Source organism: Notolepis coatsorum (assembly GCF_963971535.1).
Source record: "Notolepis coatsorum genome assembly, chromosome: 18".
In the NCBI taxonomy this organism is placed as follows: domain Eukaryota; kingdom Metazoa; phylum Chordata; class Actinopteri; order Aulopiformes; family Paralepididae; genus Notolepis; species Notolepis coatsorum.
This window is the reverse complement of record NC_140182.1, coordinates 39,814,526-39,839,239: the sequence shown is the minus strand read 5'-3', so window position 1 is coordinate 39,839,239 and position 24,714 is coordinate 39,814,526. Positions and strand designations below refer to the sequence as shown.

The window sequence follows — 24,714 nt, the reverse complement described above, 5'->3', positions numbered from 1 at the left end:
TTGTAAAAGCCACAACCACGTTACCATATTTGTAATAATGTAAATCATTGTGTCGTTGTACATATTGTGTATACACCGTTAGAAGCTAACATAGCTTAGCTTGGTAGCTATTGTGCTAACAACATATCCCGACGTCCGGCTCGCTGGCCGGCATGCACGCCCGACACAAAATGGTTCTCTCCTCTCTGTACACCCCCGTCCCCACGGGTACCCTGCCGGGGAGCCCATGGACGCGACAACGGCGGCAGCCGTAGGGTGCTCGAGCCCGCCGTAACGCTAGTGGTACACAATAGCTATGAGCTAACTAACGCTACGGCCGCCGCTGTTGTCGCGTCCACAAGCTCCCCGGCAGGACACCCGCGAGAACGGGGGCACACAAGGAGGAGAGAACCACCCCAAATCGAGCACTCATGCCGGCCGACAAGCCGGACACCGCGGTTGTTGTTAGCACAATAGTAGCCCACTGTGATGCACCGAGTGGGCCACCATTGATCAACATGCAGCGATGTGTAGCTTGCATGATGCGTGTGCAGTGCTTTGCCACACAGGTCTGAGAAGAGGACCTGCACATGATAGCAACCGGGAGCGTCGCGGAGCATTCAGCCTGCTGGCTACCTAGATCCACTTCAACCAGCCGAGCGTCGGGAGCTCCAGCAGCTTGTCGATGTGCTAATAGCCTGGAGCCAGCTACCGTTAGCTTGCAGAGGCTCCAGCACACCGACAAGCTGTGTAGCCAGCAGGCTGAATGCTCCGCGACGCTGGTTGAAGTGGATATAGGTAGCCAGCAGGCTGAATGCTCAACGACGCTCCCGGTTGCTAACGCCGGCCCCGGCTGGTGCTAAGTAGCTAGCGATCGCTCCCGAGTCCCGAGAGCTAACGCCGGTCTGTCTGTCGAAGACCGAGGGAACCGCATCAGGCTTCAGCTGATTAGTGATCTTCTGGACAAACCTTCCACCCTGCAGGTAGCAAGAATGGAGGCGGGCATTACTAAAACCACAGAGCCAATCACATCACCGTGCGCTATAAACAGCGCCCTGTGACGTGCACCAGGTCGTCAAATCAACATGACCTGATTTACTAGAGGCAAAGAGGGGATGGGCTGTAGCTGAGGAATTCGCCAATATAGTATTTAGGCCCAAAAACACATTGATACGAACTCCTATTACTATAATACAATGCTAGAGACTGAAAAATGACATTTATAATGCATAGCACCTTTAATTGAATTCAAATTCAGATTCTTCAAGAACCATATGTAAGTAGCTGAGATTTATATCACCAAATACATTCTCTGGTGATAATCATATCTCATAACTCTCTCTTATCGATAATTCAATTGCAGCCATGATGAGGCCGTTTCTAAAACACTGCATGACGAGACAAAGCATGTTAGTCTGATATAAGAGTTCCTATTGCATCATTTTTTTTTGGTCCACTTTTTCTCCCATTTTTTCTATATTTTCTCCCATCCCAATTTCGTATCATCTAATTCAACCCTCCCCTGTCACGGACGCTGTTTCTTGCCTCCCACAAGCCGGCTGCAATGTGGACTAAGTCATACATAGCACAAGTCCCCTCCGGTACTTGAGGTAACGGCAGTCACATCTTTTCACCTGCGCAGCTCGATCTCTCAGTGGCGAGGAGTAACGCGTGGGAGGCTCACGCTGCCCCCGACACTTCCTGATTCTACTGCGCAGGCGCACCAACCGACCTGTAGGAGTCGCTGTCCACAACGCCCGATCCCCACCCATCAGTTTCCCACCCCCTAATACGACCAATGTGTATTAGTACGGACGACCAGCTAAACTGAAAGCAAATGTGGAGCGCTGGGCTCGAACTGACGAGCCCAGCGTCTCCAGCATTTCGTGGCGAGCGCCTTGCCCACTACGCCACGTGGCCGCCACTGAGTTCCTATTGCATCATATACATTATTACAATCCATCATGGCTGTATGTTCTAAATAAAGTGTTACCATTTGATTCTCCATTGCTGCATCCTTTGCATGGTTTTAGTAATTGCATTTTTAGTAGTGACAGGATAGACATTTAGGCATGCACAAAAGCAACATGTGTTTTGTAGTAGTGCAGCATTTAAAGTATTTATTTGTAATTTGTATAAATAATACACCCACAGAGCTATTGCTCCCCCCGCCAAAATAATTATTGATTAAATTAATTTATCATTAAAAAAATTATTTGCGGGTCCAAAATTAATGTTGTTGTTTACATGTTGTGTGCATGTATCCCCTCCCTACTTTCCATTTCCCCATGTGGAATGCACCTGATTGGATAAAATTACATGCTGGTCTAGTGCAACATCTAGTGGCTGAATGTTATGTATAGCACCTTTAATCATCATACTACCTCTCACTGTCGCCAGGCCCCTCCTTCTTTGCAGGGCTCGGCCCTCTTCTCTCCTACACCCGGTTCATGTGGACCGGGATAGGAACAGCCTGCAACTTCTACAACAACAAATACGGCAGCATCGTCCGTGTCTGGATCAGGGGGGAGGAGACACTGATTCTCAGCAAGCAAGTCCTGTTAACACATTCGGGGCCATTGGGATTAGACGGGGCCCACTCTATACGGCCAGCATTTCATAACAACCTTTCATTGTGCATGAGGCTGTTTGTAGAGCTAAATCTATACTTTATATTATTGTCCATTCTCATTGTCAATTGACACTATAAACCGTCCCTTCAATATGCCTTAAATAAAAAAAAAAATCATCAATACGTTCCCATTTTATAGCGTCTTGAATATGAACATTATAGTAGAATATTCTGGGGTATTTCCTGGAACGCGAGATATAGGGTGCTAAGCTAATAACGTTAAATCGAATGGTGTTGTCGTCGGTATCATGGTCCACCATGAATGCATGAAAGTGGGGGGGGGGGGGGGGGGGGGGGGCGGGGGACATCGTTTATGATTATTGATTACCAATAACGGCATTAGCCTCAGTAGCCTCATTCGCTGACCGGGTGGATGGCTATCAAAGCAAGGCCCGACCAAGCTGAAATTGACGTCAAATCGCTCTTACTTGTGGCCGGTTGGACTGCAAAAAGGATTTCCCAGTTATCGATCGCCATCTGGTAGATCCATATGTCCATTGGCTGATGCTATATTCCTTTACTGCACACTGAATTCAGTGGTTGGCCATTTAAGCATGGCGCCGAAACATGTATATATATACGTGGTTGGCCCCGAATGTGTTAAAGGGGCACTTCACCAAAAAAAAAAAAATGCAGATTTATTTTGCACATAATCTCACACACATCCGAAAAGTCAAAACAGTTTTACAGTTTCAGTTTGACACTTATTGAGAGTAAATTAGTTTGGATGTGGCCACCGGTGATGTCATCAGGGACATTGAAACCTTGCGTTGTGTTAATTACAGCTACATGACATATAATAGTAATACCTTGTCTTATAGGGACTGTTTTCTTATCATTTATAATTTACACAAGGATTCAATGTCCTAGATGACAACAATTCCCCGATATTCAAACTGATATTCAAACTAATTTAATGTGTGCAAAACTCCATAATCTCACACACATCCAAATAGGCTACTTTGATATGCAAAATAAATCAGCATTGTGTTTGGGTGAAGTGCCCCTTTTAAGATAATATTCTACATGCCACTCACTCAGTTGTCATTAGTTTGACAAGTCATAGATTCAGTGATGACGGATGAAGTGAAAGGCAGGCTTCTCTTGCAGGTCCTCTGCAGTGTATCATGTCTTGAAGAGTGCCCACTACACGGCCAGATTCGGGAGCAAACAAGGACTGGAGTGTATCGGGATGGAAGGGAGAGGTATCATTTTCAACAGTGATATCTTACTATGGAGTAAATTGAGAACATATTTTTCTAAAGGTGAGCATATTCTTTATTTCACATTTTTAGATTTTGATTTAGATTCAAATGTATTGTCATTAAACAGCACAAGTACAGTACAACACAAATAAGTTTGGCATCCAACCAGAGTGTAAATGTAACAGTAAAGTTATAGTAAAGAAATAATATACAATGTACAGGTGATTCAACTGGGTATAAAATATATAAATTAGTACTACTGAGTATATAGTGCTAATCAGATGTATGTGCAGAGTTGTAATATGTACAGTGATACAGGTATAAAGACACTATGGTAGTAAGTCATAGCCAGCTGTATAACTAGTAAGAGTATGTAAGGGATATGTACAGATATAGATATAGTATCTACAGGTATGTAAAAAGGATTATATGCAGGTATATACAGACAGATGTGGATAAATATATATACAGTATAAGTATAAATATATACATATATATACACACATTATACACAGCAATATTGTACTTGCTATCATACAGAATTATATGGATTATATGTAGGTGGATAAATAGGTAGAAGGGATTATATGCAGGTATATTCAGACAGATATGGATATATATGCAGTAAATGTAAATATATAGCCTGATTTTATATGCATAGCCTGCTTATGACTGCAGGGTCCAACTCCATTATGTAGTCCATGTCTTTCTACTGCATTTCCTCAATCTGTCCACTGTATGTCCCCTGTATTTTATTAATTATTATTAATAAAATAATTATATGAAAGGTCCTATAGATAACGTTTTTATGTAGAGTAATAATGTTTTAAATATAATACATCCTCAGAGCTGTTAGAAAGGTGCAGAATAAAAGTATTGCTGTTCTGCCCCCCAAATGATAATAATAAAAATTATAATTTTCAAAATGTTTGCGGGTCCAAAATGAATGTTGTTGTTTACATGTTGCGTGCATGTATCCCCTCCCTACTTCCCATTCCCCCATGTGGAATGCACCTGATTGGATAAATTACATGATGGCGTGCCTGAATGTTATCTGTAGCACCTTTAAAAAAGAAATTAACAAAAGGGAGCAAAACAAACACAAATCAAGTCAATAAAGTCTTGGAAAGATGTGGATCTTGAACACTCTTGCAGTATTTGACCATACTATTTGAAATATTCCACGGTGTGGCGTGGGAAGCCCTCACAGGCCCTCGTCTCCAGAGAACAGTGGGAATTTGCATGAGTTCGACAACCAAACACCTAGACTGTCTGCAGGAGATGACGGATCCGTCAGGTTATGTGGATGTTCTCAACTTACTGAGGTGCATGGTGGTGGATATCTCCAACCAGCTGTTCCTCAGAGTGCCTCTCAATGGTGGGTACTGTTCACTCTGCAGACACAAGCTACTGAACTGTCTCACTCACTCAGTCACTCAGTCACTCACTCAGTCACTCAGTCACTCACTCACTCACTCACTCACTCACTCACTCACTCACTCACTCACTCACTCACTCACTCAATAGTGCTTTAAAACCAGTTACGTAACATGCAATGGCCCATATGCAGGCCCTCTTTAGGATGGTGTGCCCACCGGCGTGACACGGCACTTTGCGAGCGTCTAGCGGCTCGGATCTGCATTTTTTATAAAATATATAATATATAGCATGAAGCCCTATGTGTTTCCGTTCGAATGCCACCTCACCTGACCTGACCAAATCCGTTCAGCGGTTCTCGAGTTACATGCCGATATGTTAGGTGTGCGACTTTGTACATGCGAGTGTCAGATTACCACCCTGGACTCCCGAGGCTCTAGAACTGTCAATAATTCGCCGATTACGAAAATGATGGGACAGGGTTGTAGCCAATGAGTGTAGCTTTCCAAAGATATCCCATGTGGGGTTGTGCGAATCAGGGATCTAGGTGAAAATGTACACGAAAACAGGAAGTGAAAAACACACAGAATGCATTGCCGTCAATGAGGAGAACTGGAGAACTTTTTTTGTACACAGTTTACCAAAATCGCTCTTAACTCATTCACGGCCAACCACGACTATAGTCGGGTTGTCTCGCCATGCGTTGAGCGCCAAATCAGGAGTATAGTTGGGTTTTCAATAGTTTTCATAATTTTTTCTTTTATTCAATTTTAATATCCGATACACTCTCACGGACCTCGGTGTTACCATTGGAACTCATTCTGAGACCCTGAGAATGCAATACCGGCCGAATCCTGCTAGGTGGCAGTATCGCCTACCCTTAGAAACCTTATTTCACACTGTGTGTTACATTGTATATGGTCCGGGCGGAGAATTTAGACCAATCCAAGTGAATCGCTTCATCCGAGCACTTTGAAACGCGTTCAGAACACTTCATGCATATTTTGTGCCAGTTCACGTCAGGGACCCGATGGACATCAATACTGGAAATCGCGATCAGACAATTGGAATATTCTTTTTGGGATACCTCCTAGTAAAGGTAAGGACTATATGACATCAATCCTACTTTGATCCAACAATTATTTCACATCGTTTGCAACGATCATATGTCACATACTCCAAAACGTATGCCGTTGCTGACGATCAGAGCATCAACAAATTACCCCCCTCCCCTTTGATGCATTCTTGATGAAACATAATACCTATTATATACCTTTGATTTGGAAATAGTAACGTGTCTAGGCGAGCAACACGAACGCCTTTAGCAAAATTCACATAGCGCTCCATAACGCAGCTTCCAGGAATTAGCCAGGATCACTCTGAAACTATACAATATTCACCACGGGATAACACGCAAACGTATACATGAAAAAATGTACTATTTTTTACATGTTGGACGAGAGATAGTGACCGTCAAATGAGCCATAGTATTGTCTCCATAGCTATAATATAGAATATAGATATAGCTCTGCAAACATTGTGACTCACAGTGAAAATCCCTATCTTTTAAAGCGTGGCCCATTGATTACAAGGATGGAGATAATGGCTGGCGCTGAAAGTGTTAATCACCCATTTCTGAATGGGTTTTTATAAAATTTTGACCTGTACTACATAAGACTTCAGGCTATGGACCCGCACTCAAGTGTTTTCCAGCTTATACACATTTTTTGGGATATTATCTTTTTGGATATTGCAACTACTACAGAAAAACGTACAAGTACTCAAGTTCAGCCCTATGTTACTCTATTCCATTAGCACTAAAAGTGATTTTTCTTTATTGTGTAAGAAACTTCAGAATGTTATCTTTCAAAAGAGACCAGTGTTTGTGTTCCTTGTAACCCAGAGAAGGACCTGTTGATGAAGATCCAGAACTACTTCGAGGCCTGGCAAGCCGTTCTGATCAAGCCTGATATATTCTTCAAGATCGGATGGCTGTACAATAAGCACAAGAGAGCAGCGTAAGAACCTCGCACATGCCAGGGGGGTACTTGGGTAACGGGCGGCACATGGTTTCCAATAATGCCTAATCTATCGGTTCTTTGTTTCAGACGAGAGCTACAGGATGCAATGGAGAGCCTTATCGAGATCAAAAGAAAGACTATCAGTGAATCTGAGAAGCTGGACGATGATCTTGACTTTGCATCTGAACTAATCTTTGCCCAAGTCAGTCTTTGTTGATTAATCTATAAACTTTTTGTTAAAAGAAAATAAATAAAATTGTCCCGAGTAGGGTATCAGAAAACGCTACAATACATTTTTTTTCCTATTTAAAGCAAATGGTATATATAGCTTTCATATTACACAAACTATTTATTCTATCGCAAAACAAAATCTTCTTTCATTCAACAAAGAAAGGTATGGCGAAAAGCATAGCTTTAGAATCAATATCAAATTTGGAATGTCAGAACTGGTGTTGAATTTCGGACAATTCCCCAGACCTTGTTCTGAAACTAGTGTGTGCATGTGTGTGTGTGTTCCTCTGCTGGACAGAACCACGGCCAGCTCTCAGGGGACAACGTCAGGCAGTGTGTGTTGGAGATGGTGATCGCAGCCCCTGACACTCTGTCCACCAGCCTGTTCTTCATGCTCATGCTGCTGAAGCAGCACCCAGAGGTGGAGCTGAGGATCCTGGAGGAGATGACCTCTCTGTCAGGTGACTGCTATCACATTAGCACAGTGGACCCTATCTAAAGCCCTGCCCTCCTTTCCCCATCCTCCAATCACAACTGTTGCTTCCCTCTGAGATAGGTCATATTAATCTATTTCAAGCCCCGCCCTCTTTTCTTGATCCTCCAATCACAACTGCTGCTTCCCTCTTTATTTCGAAAGCAGTGTTTCTTAGGGGCTGGGAAGTATATGGAACCATATATGGTCATATTTACCTTTTATATATATATATATATGTTGCACACTCCCCCCTACTGTTGGTCCGGGAAGCCGGAGACTGTCGCATGCTTTCTCCTCCGACGCATGTGCAGCCAGCCGGCAGCCAGCCTGGCAGCGCAGATTCTCACCGGGAGAGTGTAACGTGTGGAAGGTCACACTACCTCCCTCCAGATCCTACCCTCGCTGTGCAGGCGCCCCGACCGAACTGTAGGGGTCGCTGTCCACAACGCCCAGGACCCACCCATCAGCTTTCCCACCCCTAACACTGGCAATTGTGTTAGTATGAACGACCAGCCAAGCTGATAGCAACGCCGAGAGCTGGATTTGAACCCAGCGTCTCCAGCGTTGATGGCGAGCGCCTTGCCCACTACACCACCTAGCCGCCCAGACAAAATGATTTCTGAAATATTTTTGAGAATGTCAACTGACAAAGTAGGCCTGTCACATTTCACATCAAGACCCCATGCAGTCCGATAGGATGAAGTGACATTTTATAGATACAAGGTTTAGGATTAGTCCTTAATCCAAATATGAGTCAATTTGGAACTGGAACTAGCTCAGGAAATGTACAGGAATCCCAACCCTCCCTCTCCACTGCTACAAAACAATCCAAAGTGAAACACTAAACTATCCAAAGTGAAACACAAAACTATCCAAAGTGAAACCCTACTCTAAGTGCAGAACAAAACATTCTAACAATCACATGTCGCATTCTCAATTCCAGGTGATGAGGATGCAGAAAGGGTGGACTATGAAAACCTGAAAGTGCTCGAGAGCTTCATCAACGAGTCCATGAGGTTCCACCCCGTGGTGGACTTCACCATGAGGAAGGCTCTGGAGGACGACACCATCGACGGCATCAGAGTGACGAAAGGAACCAACATCATCCTCAACATCGGTCTTATGCACAAGACTGAATTCTTCCCCAAACCCAACGAATTCAGCTTGGAGAATTTCGACAGAACAGTAAGTCCGGCTGATCGATTGACTTGATTATTTCAAATGTTAGCGTCACGCACCAAATAACAATTTGTATTGTCAATGTACACAAGGCAATTGAAATTTGTCTTTTTGCATATCCCTCCTAGTTACACAGTCCTCCACACATTGTATTCCATCAGATCTCATCCTTCTCTCTCCCTCCCTCTCTCCTTCTCCCGTCTCTCACCCCCCCCCTCTCTCCCTCTTCCTCTCCGTCTCTCTCTCAGGTACCAGGTCGGTTCTTCCAGCCATTTGGCTGCGGGCCGCGTTCCTGTGTGGGCAAGCACATCGCCATGGTGATGATGAAGGCCATCCTGGTGACTCTGCTATGCCGCTACACGGTGTGTCCTCGCGACAGTTGCACGCTGAGCAGCATGAGGCAGACCAACGACCTGTCCCAGCAGCTTGTGAAGGACCAGTACAGCCTGGCCATGCGCTTCATCCCCAGAGCCACACCACAGCACTGACAGTGTTTACCTGCTGTGTGTCTGCACTGTACTGAGTTGAAGAAAGTAATGACATCATAAAGGTATCTATATCTACAGATAGCTGCGGTTGGCACCTTGCATGGTTGCCTCTGCCATCGGTGTGTGAATGTGTGAGTGAATGGGTCAAATGTGAGGAACAAATTGTAAAGCGCTTTGGATAAAAGCGCTATATAAATGCAGCCATTTACCATTTAGAGGAATTGGTCAAATAAAATTGGCTGTTGGGCCACCACCATACCATTATTTGGTGTTGTATTGACAGTAGAGGAATAACGCCGCTTTGAGTGCTACTCCAGAATACCTCAAGTGTTCAGGTTTGAAATCTGGCGATGGAGACGTGTTTAAAATAGTTTGTATGCATCAAACAACAGTCATGCCCTACTGATGGGTGTTCAGTAGGGATGTCCGATATTATCGGCCTACCGATATTGGCATTAAAATGTGATATCGGAAAATATCGGTATCGGTTTAAAAAAATGTATTTACCCAGGCAAGCAAGTAAGAACAAATTCTGATTTTATTTAGTCAAAAGTATGCATAATGTTGTGTTAATTCCACAACAAGAGATATGTAATGTTAATACCTGAAATTATTCCATTTTTGGGGGGGGGGGGACCCTGCATATATCGGTATCGGTTGATATCGGTATCGGAAATTAAGAGTTGGACAATATCGGTATATCGGTATCGGTAAAAAAGCCAATATCGAGCATCCCTGTTCAGTCATCATAAAACAAACACAACTCTGGTTTACAGCCTCGCCCTTATTTACTTAAGTGTTTCCTGTGTTTGGCTGGTTACCCGTGTGTACGTCTGAGCAGCGCTCCAGTATAGTAGATCATTTTAATTAAGACTTGAACAGTTACAACTTCACTGAAAACGAGTATGACTGAAGCACCAATAATTGTACTTAAAAGGTGCTATAGAGATAACATTTCTATGTAGAGTAATCATTCAAAAAAATAAAAATAAAAAATAACATCAAGCTTTTAGAAAGGTGTGGAATAAAAGTATTGCCTTTCCCACCAAAAAACTATTGATTCATCAATTTATCATTCAAAGATTGTTTGCGGGTGCTAGCTGAATTAATGAATGTTGCAGGCATGTATCCCCTCCCGACTTCCCATTCCCCCACGTGGAATGCACCGGATTGGATAAATTACATGCTGGTGGTCTAGTGTGACATCTAGTGGCTGAAAGTTATCTATAGCACCTTTAAGTCAATAAACACCAGGGATATTTTGTCCCATTATGTTCTCATGGCCGTGGCTTTGCCCTTTGCCTTTTTATTTTGTTTACACATAACTTTCTGCATGGCTGTCTATTAAATGAACATGGCTGTCTATTAAATGAACAGTCAGCGAGTCAACAGCGAGTTCATTTAGACTTGTCAAGATTTATCTGAAGTTAGCAGAATGTACTGAGGCACTCTTAAAAGTATGCCGGCCTCTTCTGTACCACAGGCACAAATCAACACACATCACCTTGGCATTAGAACAATACAGTAAGGTTAGTAATGGTTATATAACCATTAGCATTTTAGACGGGCCTTCAGTTACACACCGTGCTGCACAGCTAGCATTCAAAAACAAAACAAAAAAGGCATATTTCCCTCAGATTAAATAATGAAAGCAAAGACCAACCCTAGATTCTGTAGCAGAATCTGGTGCACAATGTTTGTTCAGTCTGTTGTAATCTTTTCACAATTAAATCAATATAAAATATTACATTTGTAAGAATATATATCCAATAAATATGTGAAATACTGCAATGATACAAAAATATAATAATTGCCCCAGCTCCTATGGGATCCACCTCTTTCTGTGAACTTACAAACTTGAACGCACAAGTGCATAGATAATAAATCATATTAACATCAGACACAGCATCTGCAAAACGAACAAATTAAGTGCTGGCAACAACTTCACCATGTCCAATTGACCGTATTCACATGGTGGCCATTTTGCTCTCATGTCACACTCAGCGAATCCCAACCTGAGCAACCTTGGTCTACAAGATACACTACATCACTAAGGTACCCGTGTACCTGTCTACTTCCCAAAGGTCAGTGAATACCACGACCACAACACCAGAGGGAGTTCCACAAATCATGTTCAACCCAGATTCGGCTCAAACAAGGGACTAAACACATTTCGCAATTATGGCACAACAATGTGGAACGCCCTACCCACAGCCGTAAAATAATGTGAATCCCTACCCTGCTTCAAAACCGCTCTCAAAGAGCACCTACGGGTGGCTGCAATTAGAAACTGGCCCCGGTAGATGTCCAACCCCCCCCCCCCCCCCCCCAATGTACAGTTTCTTCCCCTTCCAATGTATATATATATTTTTTTATGATATCTTTCTCTTAAACAGTACTGTATATTTGTATGTCATGCATGTCATAAATGTCTTGATGAATTGAAAATGGGAGACCCTGATGTAAACAAGACGAAAGTCTTTTTCTGGTCTGCATCCTCTTAACACTTTGGTCGCCAGGCTTATATTCAGAATAAACCATCCCACGCCAGCTCTATTTGTCTATGGAGAAGTTCCCCTTCTTTGCAGGGCTATAACTTTTTAAATTGTATTGCTAAATTGACATTACTATGGCCCATTCAACGTCAAGTATCTATTGTTCAGGGTGTAGCACCGTTATACTTTTTCATTCACATATTCATACTAAAATACGGTCTAAAGTATAAGTATGTTTTTATCGTTTTCTGCAGCATTCTCCAGAACGTGATTTATAGCCCCAAATGCATTATATTGATGATCAAATACAGTTTGATAGCAATCTGCACGAGATAAAAAATGTCAAATGGACGTGCTTCTAGAAGTTACTACTTATCATCTGATGTTGACCGGATGGGGGGGGGGGTCGTTTATAATTCCGTGGCCAACGTTAGATGATTCATCTAGTGTGGGTGATATGATCATTAGAGCAGTTTGTATCGAACACGTTAAAAAATAACGCTGAAACTAACCGTAGCTTCCTCGGGCCGTTGGGCGATGAGCGTGGAGCAGAAATATTCCTATTATGGGATGTAGAAATATGCGATCCATCTCCAGGTTGTATAATAGTATATACGTCCAAATCATGTTGTTTATCGAGTTATTGGTAACGGATTGCTATCCATTGTGTCTAGCTTGAGTCCCAGGACTATTAGCGAGTGATCGGACCGAATTGGAATGAGCACCAGCTTCCATTTCCAGTTTGAGCGATCCGCCGATCGGCCACCAGATGGCGCTCTTGAACCGTTGGAGAGTTGAGAGGGGATCAACAGTAGATCTCAAGTCTCCGGGGGAGAAATATGATTGCGATCACAGATTTTTGAAATATTGATCTCAAAGATGTGGTATGGCGTCTTTGGCAGAATGAGCATGGCGGGGAATGACGTGGCAAGGCGTTTTTGGCGACCAAAGTGTATTGAGCCGTACTGTATTGTACCCATTCTGCAATTTGTTAATAACATTTTCAATCAATCAATCAATGCTGGCCACCGTGTGAAGAAGGCCAATGCTGTCATGAACAGAGCAATGTGAGTGGATCTATTGTCTGGTCTACAATAGTCCATTACTTCTAAGACTTCACCCTAAGGGGTTAACCGCTGTAATCGGGTGTTACCTTGAGCCATAACATAATACTTTGGACCAATGAGGCGTGTGAATCCATCTATGTAACAACGTTAACACATCTGCAGTGAAGACTTAAAAGGTCACTTCCATGATTTTCAACTTTAATCCCATCGTTCTGTCACGAGGAGGACACGTGATAATCAGAAACGATCAGCAGACCTTTAGTGAACTGCAGATATTTTCTTCAGCTCTCCTCAAGTTGGGCCTACTATGGGGATGCAGCAGAGCTCTCAAGACACGCTAGTTAAGCTTTATGTCCGATTATCCAGGTTAAAATAAATCTACAAAATGCCCCTTTAACAGGTACTGTAACTCTGAAAGGCACCATGCTTAAGCCTGTAAATTACTTCTCTAGTCTATTTCAACCATACGTACAGAAAGTTGAAATGTTCCTGATAAAATGTCAACTAAACGCATAACTCCCAACAGACCTTCTCTACCCTTGAGAACGTTCTAAATAGGACCCTTCGTTTTTCCCGTTGCAATGTTTGTTAATACTGTTCAGCTGCTGATGGGAAATAAACGGGCGCCAAACCCGTTCTCCTTAGCAATGGAATAGCAAGGTCCACGGGGAATCCCATAGAACTGAATGTTCTATTCTGTTCTGTACGGCTTTGTTTGGAACTCATGCTAACATCTTCCCTATGCATTCTGTAAGGATAGATAAGCAGCATGACATCTGTTGGATGGGAATGGCCACTCAGATTAAACATGTTATTTCAATGGACCAGAGCGGCCAAATAACTATTTGTAAACATGTACAAGTCCTGTGTGTTATATCTGAAAGTTGAGAGCCTCTAATCTGTCATATGGAGGTGCAGTTAAGACTTGTGTTGACAACAACATGTGGAAATGGTAAATCTTTGATAAAAGAGAGCCTTTGTTTTCATGATCATGGGACACACTATTATAGCAGTACCATCAATTCCAACCCTGAATATACAGCTTTACCCCCCAGAAAATCAACTTTGGCTGCTGTCACAGCCACCTGTTCCAAATTCATTCTCTACAGAGTTGTACATTGGGTGTTACATTACAGATTAAGGGGCTGGACAAAACTCTGTTCTATGTGTACTTGTCTCCTCCAGCTGTGAGTCCAGTAGTGAAGATTCACAGACAGACATTTCCCCAACGACTCACTCAAACCCATGAAATACACTTCATCCACAAAAGTATTCAAGTCAAATCTTGTGGTGCCCGCTCGCCATTTTAAGACATATTTGTGAGGGCGTTACCTCGACGACCAGGCATGCGCTATAGAACTGAACACAAAGTCCACTCTGCCCTGAGGTCACTCCCAACCAGGACTCCAGAGAACTGAACACAAAGTCCACTCTGCCCTGAGGTCACTCCCAACCAGGGCTCCAAATTTGTAAACACATCAAGTAATCTGTCCACTTGCCTGTTACAATAAATAAAAGGCAATAAATATAAAACGGGAAGGAACAGCAAAAAGAACGACATGTAATGGAAGACAAAACCAAGCGGCAGCGGGTGTGATGTAGACGACATCTGACGCACGGCGCTGGCGTTCAGCCTGGCCACTCCAGTGTTCCTTCCTCCTCACAGAGGGTCTGGTGGTCCGGAGGCTCAGTGCTCCTGCAAGACCCTCTGACAGTGGTAGAGCAGGCAGTCAGGCAGCTCGGGGACCGGGGAGCGCAGCCAGGCGGCCAGGGAACCCCCGTGGAGACGACAGTGGATCAGACACGGCTGGCCCTGGAGCAGCTGGCAGGCCACGATGCCCTCCGACCCTGCAGGGGGTGAATGGACTGCATTTACTGTATGTAGCGCTTTTTAATGCCTCATATTCACCTCTTCACTCACACACCAACGGCGGAGGCAACCATGCAAAGTGCCAACCTGCTCATCGGGAGCAGTTAGGGGTTATGTGTCTTGCTCAAGGAAGGAACCAGAAACCTCCAGACCCCCCCCCCCCCCCCCCCCCCCCAAAAAAAAAGATAATACATTTTTAAAGATCTGAACATTTCAAATAATCAAAATTATTTTACATATGTTTCCATACTTTCCAGATATAACCCTGTAGCATATGTGTGTAGAGAGAGATAAGGTCATAAACCTGCATATCAAATAATAACCTACGCCTATGATCTTAACTAATTCACTTGAAGGTGAGATATCAACTCATTCAGTGAGAGGTCAATACGACACCCGAGACAGAGAGGAACAGTAAAAGCTCCTCACCGATGATGTCCACGACATGGAGCTGGAGCTTCTCCCTCAGGGCCGTCAGAGTGGCTGCGAGAGGATCTGGTTATCGTTCAAGAGAGTCAGGTTCTGCTTGGCGTCGTGAGAGAACGACAGCCACATTGACCCATACTCTTCCGTGGAAACTGTCAAAGGCCTGAAACAGGAAACAGAAAATCAACTGTATTATTCAGCACACTACTGATGCAATATTTACATTACATTCAGTGATTTAGCTGACGCTTTTATCCAAAGCGACTTACAAGTTGTGTACAACAGGTCAGCAGAGGGTACAACTCTGGCAGCTAAGGGTCAGGGATTTTTTTCATCAAACAGTGTTGAACTTGAGTGCTAAACTCTGGAGTGCATAGTAGTATAGACATATGATACATATGACACTATATGAATCTAGTTAGCCACAAACTAAAGCAAAGTCAACAGGGTCAAGCTCCTTGTCTCTGCAAGCCGACGGAATCCATGTGAAATCAATTTTGTGCGCACCATGGTGTAGGTTTCAGTCAACGTGTACAGACAGGAGCTTGGCCCCACTGACTTTGCATTCGTTTGTGGTTAACTACAAGGGGTCTACAATTGGGAACTATCCCTTTAATAAGCCCCTCCCCTGAAACTAAACAAAACAAAACAAAAAAAAATATGTGGAAGGGAGAACATAGCTCCCTGTCTCTTTTAGAATTGATTTTAAAGTAATTTTACTTGTGTATAAGGCCTTAAATGACTTAGCACCATTGTATATCACAGAGTCTGTTTTACACCCCGTCAAGAACACTTAGGTCCACTGAAGCAAGTCTTTTAACACTTTCTCTACCAAGGACGCCTAAACTCGTCATTCCCCGCCATGCTCATTCTGCCAATGACGCCGTAACACGTCATTGAGATCAATATTTCAAAAATCTGTGATCGCAATCATATTCCCCCCCCAGAGACTTGAGATCTACTGTTGATCCCCTCTCAACTCTCCAACGGTTCAAGAGTGCCATCTGGTGGCCGATCGGCGGATCGCCCAAACCGGAAACGGAAGCTGGTACTCATTCCAATTCGGTCCGATCACTCGCTAATAGTCCCGGGACTCGAGCTAGACACAATGGATAGCAATCCGTTACCAATAACTCGATAAACAACATGATTTGGACGTATATACTATTATACAACCTGGAGATGGATCGCATATTTCAACATCCCATAATAGGAATATTTCTGCTCCACGCTCATCGCCCAACGCTACGAGGAAGCTACGGTAAGTTTCAGCGTTTTTTTTTAACGTGTTCGATACTAACTGCTCTAATGATCATATCACCCACACTAGATGAATCATCTAACGTTGGCCACGGAATTATAAACGACCCCCCCCCCCCCCCATCCGGTCAACATCAGATGATAAGTAGTAACTTCTAGAAGCACGTCCATTTGACATTTTTTATCCCGCGCAGATCGCTATCAAACTGTATTTGATCATCAATATAATGCATTTGGGGCTATAAATCACGTTCTGGAGAAAGCTGCAGAAAACGATAAAAACATACTTATACTTTAGACCGTATTTTAGTATGAATATGTGAATGAAAAAGTATAACGTTCCTAAGTCCTGAACGATAGATAATTGACGTTGAATGGGCCATAGTAATGTCAATTTAGCAATACAATTTAAAAAGTTATAGCCCTGCAAAGAAGGGGAACTTCTCCATAGACAAATAGAGCTGGCAGAGAGGGGTATAATGATGTACATAAGCCTGGCGAAGAAAGTGTTAATTGCCCCACAGAAAATTGCAGAATTACGCACCGAAACTGTGGAACACTCTACCCAAAGAAATTAGAGAGATGGGCTCAGTGGACCTTTTTAAATAGCATCTGAAAACACATTTTTAACATGGCTTTTAACTGTACTTAGTATATTCCTTTTGTTTTAATAATTTAATTTAACTTTAATTTTTTCTACTTATTTTATTGCTTGTGATATGCAATTTGTTTACAGAGTCATGCATTTTATTATTCATTTGTACATTTAATTTTTTGTGTTGTCAAAGCACTCTGGGCTGCTTTCTATTTCATGAAGGGTGCTTTATAAATAACGTTTATTATTATTATTATTATTATTATTATTATTATTATTATTATTATTATTATACCTGATGAAGTCGATCAGAGAGAGTTTGTATGAAAACTGCACCGTCTGAAGGTCCCCAAGGGGCGACTGGTAGGACAGTATCCCGGTCACTGCTACGTGGACTGACGGCCTCCTCATGACCAGGGAGTACTGACACACCGCCACGCTGTGGGCCGCCACCTCCTCCTCCACCTCCTCCACCGCACCGCCAGACCTGCACCACACCTGTGGGGTGAAAAATGTTTTTAAACGTTGCTTTAAAAAGGTGTATTGTGTTGTTTTGTGGGAGAAATCTGAAACTCGTGAGAAGTGACAAAATATGGTGTTATTTTCATGAATGAATAAGCAACCATCTGGGGAACATTGGTTCCCTGGAACACTGTTTGAAGATAAAAAGAGAACCTGAGAAGTTACTGCATCACTTGTTTTCTGTCCTCAGATTCTTGATTGGGTGGTTCCTCTCTGGCAGAGAGACGTCACTTGCATTGGTATCCGTTTCTGTATAAAGCCATTATTGGTGATCTGATCTCCCACCCTACCTCACTTCATTGCTGGACTGGAACTCTTATCACACTCGCTCTGGTGACCTACGCTTAAGGTCCCCAGAGTTTGCGCTGAATTAGGAAAATCTGCTTTTAGCGCCTGTGCCCCGATACATGGAATGTTTTGCAAAGCACCTTAACTCAATACTTTAGTATCCATTGGTCGGTTTAACGCTATAATAGCCAACCATTTCAACTCAGTCTTTAGTTGTTTTAATTAATTAAAATTGTTTAATTGATTGACTTTTCTGTTTCTATATTGTTTTTTGTATTATATTGTACCTCTTGATGCTCTAAATGGTCTTTCGAGATTAAATAAAGATTGAATGAATGAATGTTTACAATGGCAGGGTTCACAATTTTGTATACAAGAATATTTGCTATTCAAAGACGTATCTTCTAGTTTGGCTCAGTGGCTCAGAATAATTTAGCTTTCATTTACAATTGCATGAGAACAACATGTAGTAGTGAACATCATTTGGAAACTAACTGCAGACTCTCTCCTCAAACCGCACAGTGTACCATTAACATCCACGACTTAAACGACACAGACGGATCAAAGTTCAGTATCAAAGCCGTACCTCGACTTCCGCGGAGGTCACCTGCAGCCGCATCCGTGGAGCGGCCGAGTGAGAGGAGTTGGAGATGAAGGTGACGAGCAGTAAGGCGTCCTCCATCTGGACGTGGCACGCCGAGAGAGCCAGGCTGTCCTGGGAGCAGAGCCGGGTGATGTCAGAGCGGGCCAGCCCGGAGAGCTCGGCCGGCAGGAGGGAGCTGAGAGAGGAGTCCTCCGCGCTGGGAACAGTCACCGTACCGTTACCCGCGATGAGGGATGAAGGTCCTTCTCCGATCGTCTCTCCTCCTATTGAATCCACGTCTGCGTCGCAAGTGCCGTTGGTAGTGGGGAGGAGCTGTTCGGGTGCGGTGGACAGGCTCAGACCTGCGGGAGCGTCGGTGGAGGTGGACAGGCTCAGGTCAGCGGGAACGTCGGTGGAGGTGGACAGGCTCAGACCTGCGGGAGCGTCGGTGGAGGTGGACAGGCTCAGACCTGCGGGAGCGTCGGTGGAGGTGGACAGGCTCAGACCTGCGGGAGCGTCGGTGGAGGTGGACAGGCTCAGACCTGCGGGAGCGTCGGTGGACAGCCTCAGACCTGCGGGAGCGTCGGTGGAGGTGGACAGGCTCAGACCTGCGGGAGCGTCGGTGGAGGTGGACAGGCTCAGACCTGCGGGAGCGTCGGTGGAGGTGGACAGGCTCAGGCCTGCGGGAGCGTCGGTGGAGGTGGACAGGCTCAGGCCTGCGGGAGCGTCGGTGGAGGTGGACAGGCTCAGACCTGCGGGAGCGTCGGTGGAGGTGGACAGGCTCAGACCTGCGGGAGCGTCGGTGGAGGTGGACAGGCTCAGGCGTGCGGGAGCGTCGTTGGAGGTGGAGTCCAGCAGGTCGCCACACAGCAGGTTATCCACAGTGTTGTGGTGGTGATGAGAGGAGTAGGAGGAGTTAGATGAGCGTTCGCTGGCACCTGACGATGACCCCTGACCTGTGGCCTTTCTCCTGAAACGCTGAGGGGTCGGCTCGGCTTTTCCCATCTGTTTGGGAAAACAAACGTGAAAGTTAGCCGACATTTTAGTGGATGTTCTTATACAGAATAACTTTCAGCTTAAATTCTTGTATCACCAAAAGTGGCAAGTAGCAAGAAAAGAGCATCGACAGCAAAATGACAAGCAAGTAGCCTCAGAATGATGCGACTAAAACATAAAGTAACCTACCAATGAATAATTACCTAAGGATAAGGATCAAATTCAAGTCAGACGTGACGTTGTAGTTCTTTGTAATGTTAAAAGGTGAACCTCATCTGCACCTTTGTTTACACAGTTTATTTTTCTCATATTCTTATGATCCTCGCTGATGGAGAGGTGCAACAAACACTAGTATTTATTCGGCCCGTATTGGTAAGCTACCTCCTTATACTACCTCATTATTGGAATGGAATTTTGGTACCTATGGAACCCGTTCTAGTGACTGGCTGGTCCTTAACACTTTGAGTGCCAGCCACTAGAAATCTCGTTAGTTCATGCCATGCGTTGAGTGCCAAGAACGAGAAATCTCGTTATTTAATCGTTTTTTTTTTTATTATCGATTTCCATTCATTTTTCATCAATCTAGCCTCACGTTACCAGTGGGGATCTGTCTGAGCTCGAACAGGGAAAATACCGCCCCCTAACGTCTCTCCGGATGGTATTGCACCCATTGGATTGGACTGAATGAAATGTATGGGGAAAAAAAGAGTCCGGAATCCACATTTTACTTGTCAGGCATGTAACCAGAGACAATCCCAGTCATTGCCGACCCTCAGAACAGCGTGGAATATGTGTTACCAGTACCTAGCGTTGGATCAATAAACGCGATCGATATTTGTAATGGCGATCAGGAATTGGAATAATCTTTTTGGAGAACATCTGATCTGAGGTAAGGAATCTATTTTACCAGTCTTGGGATAATCAGAGCTCTTTTCACCTATATCTCAGCGTGTCCCATATGTGTGTGTGTGGCTGTGAGTGTGTGTGTGCTGATCAGGAAATAAGATAATCGATTTTTCAGCCCGCTTCTCTAGCGTGCATAAGTACACATATACTATCGATAATCTAGCGTTTATTTGAAAACTATTCATAAATAGGCCGAAAAATGACAATGTGTTTTGTGTATTCCAGTAAAGCGCGATTGCTGCAGAATCTTTTTTTTCTGGACGTTTAAAAAAAACAAGCGTTTTTCAAAATGGTATAAAACGGAAATGAACCGATTAAAAAACAATCCGTTTCGACAATGTTGACTGCAAACAAGTCATTGATAAGCGACGGGCGTATTAGACACATAATTTAACCATAATTTAAGATATAGTTTATGCGTTCGCAAATGTGATCGCCCTCCCATTGACTACAGCGCTGGCACTCAAGCGCTATTTCTGGCGCCCCCTGCTGGCACTCAAATTGTTAAGAGTGAATCTGCATTTTACTATGATGCCTCTAGCTCATGGAATGAACTCCAACAATCCATAAAGCTTGAGATTATCTGATTGGAAATAAACAGGCGCTGTGAGGGAAATCAACCCGATCAATGATGTAGGTAGTCGAAGATAGACTTGGTAAACAAATGTTTATTCAGAGTTACGGTCTGGATGACCCAACTGGGACATCGGCCTTGTGTCCCCGAGTGAGCTCCAGAGTCCACTCAGGCGTGGCTCTTTATAGGGGAGAGAGAGGGGAATTGTGGGTAGGTTTGGCCCAGGTCGGGATTGGAGGAGGCTAGGGTGAATCATAGGGGAAGGGGGGGGGGAGGAATCAGGAGGAGGGGTGAAGTAAGGAAGGGGGGGGGGGTGAGTTAGGGGGACATAGACGAATGGGTGAATGGGTTGGTAGACAGAACTTGGGTATTGGAGGACAGTAGGCTGTCTGTGGGGGAGGGGGGAATTACAATTGGGATGGCGGGGGAGATACAATTATTCCACAGCGCCAAAGCAGTTTTCTTTAGCAATGGAATAGCAAGATCCATGAGGAATCCCATAGAACTGAACGTTCTATTCTGTACGCCTCCGTTTGGAACTCATGCTAACATCGCATTCTGTAAGGATAGATAAGCAGCATGACATCTGTTGAATGGGAATGGCCACTCCGTTTATTTCCCATCAGCAGCTGTTCAATCAAGTTGTACATGTTTTAATTGATAATTATCCTTACTTGTCTTATTCTTGTGATTTTATATTCTGTGAGATTCTATATGCCGTGTGATTTTATAAGCCTTCTTTTGCTTAACTCTGTATGTACACTCAACATTACTCTAAATGAGGGAAACCTCCGTTGCCTTTCGAGTTTAAATAAAGGTTTGAAATGAAATATTCAGATTAAATTCTATTGTCTATATTTATGTCTTTCTTCTACTTATGCCCATGCCTGGAGCTCCCCTCCCGTGCTGCAATGAAGCCTCATCTTACTCCTCTTGAACAGATACACTGATAAGTAGAAGACTGGGAGCTCACCAGACACACACTGTTCTGGGAGCCCAGGCCCACAAAGAGGGCGGAGGCCAGCTGCTGTTTCTCGAGCTCCGGCTCAGGGGTGGGCGTGGCTGTGGGGGTGGGCATCTGGCTGCAGCTGCCTTCGGTTCCAGCCTGCCGGCCGGGGGACCGGAGGGGACTGGGCACCTCGACCCGAGCGCTATCCTCCCCTGGGTCTTTCTGGGCCAGATAGCCGTCCCTCCCCCAGACCCGCTTCACTCCATCCAGCTTCAAGGTGGCAGAGCTGGGAGAGAAAAAAACAACAACAATTCAGTAACATCACTGTCTGAAAGACAATACCAATCAATAGATCAATAGAAAACCATTACATATTGACTATATTCACACGGCGGGCATTTTGCTCTTAAGAGACATACTGTGAGAGAAAATTGGAACAGGGTGGAAAGGAATCCCATCCTGAGCATGACATAAGAGTAAAATGGAACAGGGTGGAAAGGAATCCCATCCTGAGCATGACATAATAGTAAAATGGAACAGGGTGGAAAGGAATCCCATCCTGAGCATTGTATACGAGTAAAATGGAACAGGGTGGAAAGGAATCCCATCCTGAGCATGACATAAGAATAAAATGGAACAGGGTGGAAAGGAATCCCATCCTGAGCATTACATAAGAGCAAAATGGCCACCGTGTGAATATGGTCAATTGAAAATAAGATCACAGGGACATTGTTGTCATTATGGGAAAAGGTTGTATTAACGCACCTTCCTTTGTGCTCTGTGCTGTTGCCTGACAGGCCTGAGCTCATGGACAGGTGTGTGGGAGACGGTCTGTCCGTTATGCTACAGGAGGACATGCTGATTGGCAGGGACAGACCGTAAGGCTCCAGACTCAGAGCTGAGGGAAAAACCAACACAATCAGTGAAATGCATACGAATGCCAATACGACAGTACTTACAGTAAATCTGCGTCACAGATCAAATGAGAGTTGTACCTTTGGCTTGGGCCAGTTCCTCTTGGCGCTGATGGGGGGGTTTATAAGGAGCAGCCCCAGCAGCCAATGCTTCAGATACAAAACCGTCCAAAAACGACAGGGAGGAATCGACCTGAACAACAATAAAGTATCATGTGAAACTGTGGGCAATGAATTAGTCCCGGTCAAGTCTCGTATATCATATCAGATTACAAATACCTACAAATCCCTCCATGCCCTTGCCCCCCAGGACCTATCTGACCTCCTCCCAGGGGCTGCAATCCTCAGACACACATCTGCTCTCCATCCCCCACACCACCTACAAACTCAGGTCATGGTTACACTGGGGGAAAACAGCAACGTTATATTTTCGAATTATTTCGTTTGCATGTCCAAGTTAAAAGGCAACGCTGTTTTAGCTGGCATTTTCGTTTTCCTAGCGGCAACGCTCAAAGGGGGTTTTCGTTGTCAAAAGTCCCTTGGAACGGTGGCATGTAAACAAAGCGAGCCAGATACGGAGCCGTTCACGCCCAACACCCATGCGCACTAGACACCGACGTCCGCGTGCCCTTAATATGACAGATGATGATGAGATCACAGAACGCTGCTAGAACAAGACGCAAATATTATAGCTCAAGATGTAAAATACGCATAAAAGATAGGCACATATATTATTCTGAGAAGATAATTCATCTGTATCGCAACAGAGTCACGGATTTTGTCGAGGCAGGTAGCATTATGTCGGGAAAAATGATATCTATAGACTGGTGTATTTTTCGTCCACGAAAAATGGAGCCTCTAATAAATATGATTGCTCAAGAGTAAAAGAGTGTCTCGAACATTGGCTATAGGCTTCTAAAACAATTGAATAGGCTAATTGTTTTTTCAGCCTGTTATTCGTTTTAACTTCTTTAATTCACATTTCTTTAGTTTGCAATAATGCAACTGCAAGCCAATGTTCCGAGACATATTGCCTTTTATTTGTAATTGTTAGGCTATTTGAATCCACCATTTAGGGCTAAACGGTGTATTCAAATAGCAGCCTAACCAATAAAAGGGTGTATGTCTCGGAACATTGGCTTGCAGTTGCATTATTGCAAACTAAAGAAATGTGAATTAAATAAGTTAAAACGAATAACAGGCTGAAAAAACAATTAGCCTATTCAATTAGCCTATCTTTACCCTGTATATTTACTTGATAGTATTTTTATTATATGTCCTTTTATCGCGCTGTATAGACATCGTGAGCCCACACACCTGCGTATTGTACTAAATGCCAGTGTGTTGGAGCCGGAGAAAAAAGGCTGGTCTAGTGTGTAATTTACGAGAGAGCAGGTTTTGCTCGTGAGCTGTGATTGGAAATGGTATCGTAATATAAGTTTAAGGAGAAGTGGAGTAACGTACTCCGACATAGATCTGCCGACGTGCAGAAAATAATGGACAGTGAAGAGACGTTGGGCTGAGTTCGGTTGCGTCTGAATGATGCCATAATTCTCTGCTGTGCTTTTAGGCACACACACATGCACACACGCGTGCTGTGTGCTCTCTCTCTCTCTCTCTCTCTGTCTGGCTTGTGCACGCGACAAATACCTCCCGCGCATACAGGAGACAAACGACGTCTA

The 24,714-nt window shown here is 44.0% G+C and overlaps 2 protein-coding genes across 2 annotated transcripts in view; one reads left to right on the top strand and one right to left on the bottom strand.

The window, feature by feature from the left end:
• Positions 1-2,414: 2,414 nt before the first annotated feature.
• cyp19a1b (cytochrome P450, family 19, subfamily A, polypeptide 1b) lies at positions 2,415-9,587 on the top strand (the record flags this gene model as incomplete). Its single annotated transcript, XM_084335169.1, has 8 exons — positions 2,415-2,539; positions 3,722-3,876; positions 5,018-5,194; positions 7,097-7,211; positions 7,302-7,416; positions 7,744-7,906; positions 8,864-9,105; positions 9,348-9,587. Exons 1-8 carry the CDS (start codon positions 2,430-2,432, stop codon positions 9,585-9,587), a joined length of 1,317 nt encoding a protein of 438 aa, XP_084191295.1. The 5' UTR covers positions 2,415-2,429.
• Positions 9,588-12,009: 2,422 nt separating this feature from the next.
• Positions 12,010-24,714, bottom strand: part of ap4e1 (adaptor related protein complex 4 subunit epsilon 1) — a 28,724-nt gene continuing 16,019 nt past the window's right edge. Inside the window, 8 exon segments of the mRNA XM_084335168.1 lie at positions 12,010-14,997; positions 15,449-15,514; positions 15,517-15,608; positions 17,596-17,798; positions 18,697-19,698; positions 22,143-22,404; positions 22,884-23,016; positions 23,114-23,225. Coding sequence (XP_084191294.1) covers positions 14,837-14,997; positions 15,449-15,514; positions 15,517-15,608; positions 17,596-17,798; positions 18,697-19,698; positions 22,143-22,404; positions 22,884-23,016; positions 23,114-23,225 — 2,031 coding nt within the window. The 3' untranslated portion in view covers positions 12,010-14,836.